This window comes from Octodon degus, unplaced genomic scaffold (genome assembly GCF_000260255.1).
Source record: "Octodon degus isolate 3935 unplaced genomic scaffold, OctDeg1.0 scaffold00029, whole genome shotgun sequence".
Lineage (NCBI taxonomy): Eukaryota > Metazoa > Chordata > Mammalia > Rodentia > Octodontidae > Octodon > Octodon degus.
The window spans coordinates 6529127-6536464 of NW_004524605.1; the positions used below are offsets into that span (position 1 = coordinate 6529127).

The window sequence follows — 7338 nt, forward strand, 5'->3', positions numbered from 1 at the left end:
CACACACACACACACACACACACACACACACACACACAGTCTTGCTGTGTAGCCCAGGCTGGCCTTGAACTTGCTATGTAGACAGCCCAGGCTGGCCTTCAACTCACAGCAGTTATATATACACATATACCACTGAGAAGTGCTAGGAAATATATAATTAATTTGTGAACTACAAAAACCGCACTGGGGAGAGTTTCTCCCCAAATGGGTAAATATGGAGTCTAAATTCCTGACCTTTTAAACTCTTATTCACATGACTAATCGAGCCGTCATCTATCTAAAGAACTGGAACGCATACCTGGCTTCTCAAATGAGACATTTATCCTGGAATTATAGTTCCTTGACTTTATGGAGTTTTTGTTCTTGTTTCTGTTTTGTTTTAGGTTTTTTTGGAGGCAGAGTCTTGCTATGTAGCCCAGGCTGGCCTTGAACCTGTGACAAGCCTCCTGCCTCAGCCTCCTCCCTAGTGCTAAGATTAGAGGTATGTACCACTATGCCTGGCAACTTTGTGTATTGTAGTGCTGTGGTTGAGTGGTGTAGTACCTACCTAGCAGGTCCAAGGCTCTGGCTTTGACCCTTAGCACCAAAAACCAAAACAAAAACTAAATTGACATGGAATAGATTAGCAGGAGAAGGTACATACTCATATTTGCCTCTTAAATTTAAAGTGGCAAAACCCGAATGCTAATCAGAGGACTGTGTGAACAGGTAAAGTCTCTGAGGAGGCTAACAGGAGACAATTATTTTAGCAAGTTCTGTCAGCACAGATTTTTTTTTTTTTTTTAGTGTATTTTGTTGTTGCAGGGCCTCACTGTGCAGCTCATGCTCCTGGTCATCCTCCCACTTTGAGCCTCCCCAGCACTGGGATTGCAGGCATGTGCCACTATGCCCCCAGACTGTGACTGGCTCAGCCCACCCTGGGGGCAGGGCTGGCGTGTCATGTGCCGGGCGTCAGCCTCGGTCGCTGAGCTATCTCACTGGCCCAGTACAGAATTTTCTGAGTCCCAGATTTCTCTCCTTTATAAAAATGTCTTTTCTCTTTGTGTAGGGAGGGCAGCTCTCACATGACAATTTTCTGACCTGGTTTTAAGAGCAAGTAGGGAGGCAGGGTGTGGTAATGTATGCCTGTATTCCCAGCACTCCTGAGGCTTCTGTCTACACCTGCCTGCACAGGCTCTGAGGGAGCGCAGTGCGGAGCAGTGTGCAGGAGGGGACCTCCCTCCCTGCCAGAGGGACAGGCTTGTGATTGCCTGAGCTGCTCCACACCTGTCCCTAACAAGTCCTTACAGTCTCAGTAAATATTTATTATCGTTGTCATTACACTTCTGATGAGTCTTAGCAGCTGCTGTCTGGTGAGAGTACTGTGGACGCCTTGACTCAGAGGAGTTAAAAAAGATCCAAAGTGCGGCAAGTGTTGGGCTATGGGTTTGACTGCTCTCTCCCTCTCTCGTCCTCCTTGCCCTCTCTGTCCCCCCCCCCGCCCCCCGTGTCTTACTATATTGCCAGTGCTGCTCTCAGGTTCCTGAGTCCCAGGACCCTCTCATCTGAGTCCCCTAAGTAGCTGGGACTCCAGGTCTTTGCCAGCACACCCAGCCAAGCCTTCTCTATCTTTTAATCATGAGTCTCTTTGTACTGCCAGATGTCTCCACTGGTGGCATGCGGGCTAATGTTTGACTGACTGACTGCTTGGGTGGAGGTCATTATCAGAGTGTTACAAACAGCTTACAAGTTTTACTGAAATAAATATATGGCAGTTTACTACAAAGATTACAATATACATTATTCTTTGTTGCAAAATTCCTGCACCTGTGACTTCACTGTGTGAACTGCTATCAGAAAATCCCGTTCAATCTCCAGTTCTGCCAAAAAAAAAAAAAAAAAGACTTTGGAATTCGGGGCTGGGAGATGGCTCAGTAGAATAAGTGCTTCTTTGGCAAGCGCAAGGGAACTTCACTTGCTTGGTGATACATATGACCACCAATAATTAGTCTAATAATTATGAAGTGGTGAGTTGGAGTATTCAGTACCTTTGTATTTAGTATAATTTATTTTATGTGTTTGTGCTACTGGGTGCAACTCAGCCTTGCACATGTAAAGCAAGGGATCCAACACTAAACTATAATCTCCAGCCCTTTTGAAAACTTTATTTTGAGACAGGATCTTGCTAAATCGCCCAGTGCTGCTAGGGAGATAGCTCAGTGGCTTAAGTGCCTTCCTGGTCTGGCCAACTCAAGGTCCTGAGTTTGATCCCTGGTACAAAAAAAAAAAAAAAGTAAATTGCCCAGTGCTGACCTTGAACTTGTGAGCCCCCTGCCTCAGCTTCGTAGTTAGCTGGGTTTACAGACATGATTTAGTTACATATTTTAATTTTTAATGGCTACTGTCCTAACAGTGAGCTTGCTGTATTCTTGATAATATAATCAGTAGTAACCAGAGCCAGCTTCATCTCAGAAGTAAGAAGAACGTACAAGTGGAATCCAAAACTGCTTGACCCAATTTATTATAATTTTATAACTTCAAATATCTGAGCTTGGGGACGTAACTTTGTGGTAGAGAACTTATCCACCATGTGCAAGGCCCTGGGTTCAGTCCCCAGTCCTGAAAAAACGAAGACTTTAAATTCGTAAGTATTGTTGATTTTTTTTTCTTATAGTTCATAATTTATTAAATAAGAGTTAACCAATCTTTGCTACCGATGAGCATCAGCTGCGGTGGTGACAGGCTGCTGTGCCACAGATTCCTCTCTCTCTCTCTCTCTCTCTCTCTCTCTCTCTTTTTTTCCCGGAACCAGGGATTGAACTCAGGTCTTTGAGCTTGCCAGGGAAGTGCTTATTCCATTGAGCCATCTCCCCAGACCCTGGGGCAGAATCTCTAGAAAAGGAAGTCGAGTCTCCGGCTGAGAGCAAGTCTCCCGAGGAAGAAGAGGCCAAGTCACCTGCTGAGGTCCCCTGAGAAGGCCAAGTCCCCAGTGAAGGAGGAAGCCAAGTCCCCTGCAGAGGTCAAGTCCCCAGTGAAGGAAGAAGGAAAGTCCCCTGAGAAAGCCACAGCCTCTTGAAGTGAAGTCTCCAGAAGCCAAAACTCCAGTGGAGGAGGAAGCAAAGTTCCCTGCAGACACCAACTTCCCTGAAAAAGCCAGAAGCCCTGTCAACGAGGTCAGGTCCCCAGAGAAGATCACATCTCCCGCAAAGGAGGTGCCAAGGCCCCTGGGAAGGAAGTCCCAAAGAAGGAAGAGGTGAAGTTCCCCTTGGAGCAGAAGCCCCAGGAAGTGAAAACTAAAGAAGGTGGAATAAGAGAAGGTTCCAGCCACACTGACAACTGAGAAGGACACCAAGACAGATGAAAAACACAAAAATGAGGCGCCAAAGCCTGAGCCTGAGAAAAGAAGGAAGCTGCTGTAGAAACGCCCAAGGAATCCAAAGCTGAAGATAAGGGAGATGTTGAGGACAAAGAAAAAACAGTGACCCCAAAGAAGGAGGTTCCGCCAAGGTGGAGGTAAAGGAAGAGGCTAAACCCAAGGAGAAGACTGAGACGGCCACTTGAACCGCTTGATGCCAAGGTCAAAGAACCCAGCAAGCTGACAGAAAAGGAGCTGGGAAAGCAAACAAGGAAGAGACGGCGGCAGCTCCAGAAAAGAAAGATGCCAGGAGGAGAAGATTGCGAGGCCAAGAAGCCTGAGGAGAAACCTAAGGCCAAGGCAGATGACAAGAGCCTCTCAAAGGAGCCCAGCATGCCCAAGATGGAGAAGGTGAAAACCCCTCTAGCACAGATCAAAGAGACAGCAGGCCATCAGAGAAGTCCACAGTGGACAAGGCCACCAAGAGCAAGAAATAAAGCAGAAGAGAAAGGAACATCCAGAGCAGGCAAAGAAACTGAGGAGTCCGGAGTTCAAGGGTCAGTGCACTGAGTTGTCATTTTTCTTCCTTTTCTTTCTATAAGAAACTGTGCTTTGATGTTGGGCCCTCCTCTGCCAAGCAGGAATTTCCATGAGCAGTAGGTTAGCAAGAGAGGGCACTCCCAGCCCCAGAACCTCATGCCCCACCCCACCCCACACGTCCAGGCGGAGGACAATTATGCTGTGATTGCTTATGCAGCCAGATGTGACACACTGAATGCCACACGTAAATACTTGACTGCAAAAACTGCCCCCTTCCTTTCCAAGTAAGTGTGTTTCCTGTATGGACAATTGAAAGATGAGCGCAATAATGAACGAAAAGTTCGATGCACATTGTGCCTGAGACGTCGTAACCTATTCCCAGCAGCCTCCTCTTTTCCAAAGGAGTGGCCAAGGAGCCTTTGCCCAGTGCACTGTCCTGGAAGAGCTGAAGCAGGGTGTGCTTTCCACTGGAGTCCCGCTCCAGTTGCTTCTGTGCTATAAAGCCGTGTGCTTCTTAAATGACGACAAAAAAAAAAAAAAAGTTAAAATTAAGTATATTTCTGGACCTGAGTCTTGTCTCCTCAAGCCCACAGGGAAGGGACTCTGGTGAGACCAGCTTTCAGTTTCTGTTTCTTGGAAGGGACAGATTTTGGTTTCTGTTTCACCTGAACAGATCCCACCTTCTCCTTCAGGAAGGGCGAGAGAGCTGTATTGCTGCCCCACCATGCCCAGTCTCAATCACCCTCTCAGCGAGCCCCAGGGGCAGGGCTGACACAGCATGCTAGGGACTGAACCCCTGGCCCCTGTGTCTGCCTAAGCAGGCGCCCTAATCTGCTGAGTTATGTGGCCAGCCCTGACCTCCAGTTCTTCAGAATCCAGAAAACACTCATAGCTCACCCTCTTCCCCCCATTAATCTGGTGGCGCTGTCCTGGGCAACGTGGTCATTCAGAGGACCACTGTGAGCCACCACTGTGCTGGGCGTGGGGCAGTGTCTGCCTTCCCTGAGCCACTCTGTGCCTTGGTGGGTAGAGCGGCACCGGGTTGCTGGGTGAGGCGGGGTGGCTGGGCAAGGCGTGGGGTCCTCAGCCGGGCCTGTGACCCTCGAGCCTTTCTGACCCTGGAACTTCTCTGCCATCTCCAGGATTCACCACAGCAGTCTCTGGCTAGGACTTCTGAGTGGGATCAGGGACTTTTTTTCTAAACACAGTATGTAGTAGGGAAACTTGTGCCATCTTTTCACCAAGGACATTAGGAAAGACAGTCTCCTAGCAAGGGGTGATGCAGGAAGCTGGACAGAGAAGGAACCGTCTGCTCACAGAGCACGGGACAGCCCTCCAAGTCCTGTCATGGTCCCTTTAGTGCCTAGTGACAGGGGCTCCTTGGAAGCCTGCATGAAGAAAGGCCAGAGGCAGAGAGATGAGCTCCGTGTGTCTCCGCTTACTGCAGGGAGAAAGGGACCATGGAGGCTAGACAGGGAGGGACAGAGGAGTCTCCCGTGGGCACCGCATGGCCCTGGCCCCTGCTCGAGGGTCCTGGGCACAAGTTCTTCCTCTGAGGTCCTGCGCTGCTAGAGGTGTATGTTTGCCAGCAAGAGCTGTTATGGTGCTGCTCCTTTTTCTTCACATCAGGAGTGTGAAACCTTGAAAAACAGTTGTTGAGAAGAACAAATGAAGCTGCTTTCACTTCCCTGTTTGGTTCATTATGGATGGTGGGTTTTTTTCATTTTAATAAGGGACCAGGGAAATGGCTCAGTAGGATAAGTGATTGCCTGGCAAGCACAAGGGCCTGAGTTCAATCCCCGGTTCTGGGGGGGTGAGGTGGGGGAAAGAATATTCATGTTTCAAAAAAAAAAGAATATTCATTTTAATGACAAAAAAGATAAAATAGCAATGAAACAGTTTCAAAACATGTTAGTATGACAGTTACAATAATTAATACATTGCATATTGTTGGCTTCCTAGTAGTTCCTGGTTTGTGCGGGGAAGATGGCTGAGGTTGTGTTTGTCACCGAAAGTGCAGTTTGTGACCAGAAGCAGAATTCTACAGAATGCTTTTGGTTTTGAATCACATTATTTGCAGACAGAAGCATTTCAGAGACATTACTGTAGTTACCTTTGTCAGAGTTGTTTCAGCTTAGCCAGAAATAATTGATCGACATTTCATTCTGGGCTTTTAGGTTCAGGTTCACGCTGCCTTCGCAGTTGTCCCGAAAGCCCGTCCTTCCCCTCCTGCACTGCACACAACTGAGGCCAGGATGCCAGTGGGCTGCATCTCTTCACCCAGTAAGGGGCAGCTCACAGTGCCTGCAGGTTAAATCAAGACCCGTGTTTCAGCTCCAGCTGAGACTTCAGGGAAAGGTCTGGGGAAATCTGGAGAATTTGCGATAGTTCCTCTGCCTATGTTAATTATATTTCTATGATTGTTAGAAGAAATATCTGGCCTGTCTTAGCTCTTGAGTTGTTGGGGATTTTCCTCCTGCTTTTGCCAAACTCACAAGGGTGGAGCTGACTGGGCCTGTCTGAAGACAGCTCAGTCGGTCTTTAAGAGGTGGTTCTTTGGGTGCTTTCGGACCTGGCTGCCCCTTTGTGTCTGCAGCTGCCCTGGGAATAGGGGCCTGAGAGCTGCAGGTCCACAGTGTCCCCTAAGACCAAGCCTAACTGAACACCGCTGCCAAGAGCCAGGCTGTGCACAGCCCTGGGACAGCATCTGTGGAGGAGACATCAACCCCAGGCCCCTCCATTCACTCTCTCTTCTTCCCTTGCTGTCTTACCTGATTGCCCCCGGCAGTGTGTGCTGCTGCCCACAGTACATGGTCAAGCATCTGATTGTGTGGTCCCATGGGAGCCCAGACCCCAGTGATGTGCCAGAGCCATTGTTGCCCAGGGTTCACAGCAGCACAGCACCTAGAGGGAAAAGGCATGATGATCCAAAGGCGTTGGAATCTTCTCTTTTGCTGCTAAGAAATCCTTTCACTGAAAGTATTGGAAACTTACCCATTTGTCCCCAGTTCCCCTCTGGCTCTAAGAACCCACCTCCTGGGTATCCTGGTGAGGTCACCTCCCACAGGTTGTAAGGAAGTAGGATGCAGCTGTCTGACATTCTCTCAAGCTCTGAGCAGCTTGAAGTTACAGAAGGCTTTCTATTTTTATCTTTCCTGGAAATGCTTTATTGACCAGAAATGTTCTGGTCAGAGGCAGTTTCACTTTCCTGTTGTATAAATACACGTGGAGTGGCAGCGTCCTTCCAGGGCAAGGGCTGAAGGGCGAGGCTGTGGACGTGTTTCCTTCTGTCTCACACAGTGAAGTGCAGGATTGTGGCTTGGCAGACGCTGTCCTCCTGTGCTACATCCCCTGCTCTTCCTGCCACCAATCTTTTTGGATCTGGTGAGTGAAAAAGCTCTTTAGATCAACAGTGACTGTGTTAGTTGGCTGGTGGGAGGCCTCCTTGTGTTCTTTTTTTTTTT

The 7338-nt window shown here is 48.5% G+C and overlaps 2 protein-coding genes and 1 long non-coding RNA gene across 3 annotated transcripts in view; 1 reads left to right on the forward strand and 2 right to left on the reverse strand.

Moving 5' to 3' along the window:
* Positions 1 to 5786: 5786 nt before the first annotated feature.
* LOC111816250 lies at positions 5787 to 6967 on the reverse strand. Its single transcript, XR_002820696.1, has 3 exons — positions 6869 to 6967; positions 6646 to 6778; positions 5787 to 6178 (listed from the first exon to the last, which is right to left on the reverse strand). It is a non-coding gene; the product is annotated as an uncharacterized LOC111816250 (long non-coding RNA).
* A 151-nt stretch (positions 6968 to 7118) lies between these two features.
* LOC101565331 (T-cell-specific guanine nucleotide triphosphate-binding protein 1-like) overlaps positions 7119 to 7338 on the forward strand; it is a 4934-nt gene continuing 4714 nt past the window's right edge. The window contains exon 1 of the mRNA XM_012514346.2: positions 7119 to 7258. The gene's annotated coding sequence lies outside the window, so the exon portion shown is untranslated. The remainder of the gene's footprint in view (positions 7259 to 7338) is intronic.
* Positions 7167 to 7338, reverse strand: part of LOC111816267 (spindle and kinetochore-associated protein 2-like) — a 1578-nt gene continuing 1406 nt past the window's right edge. The window contains exon 2 of the mRNA XM_023713098.1: positions 7167 to 7255. Within this exon, the coding sequence (XP_023568866.1) occupies positions 7167 to 7255 (89 nt within the window). The remainder of the gene's footprint in view (positions 7256 to 7338) is intronic.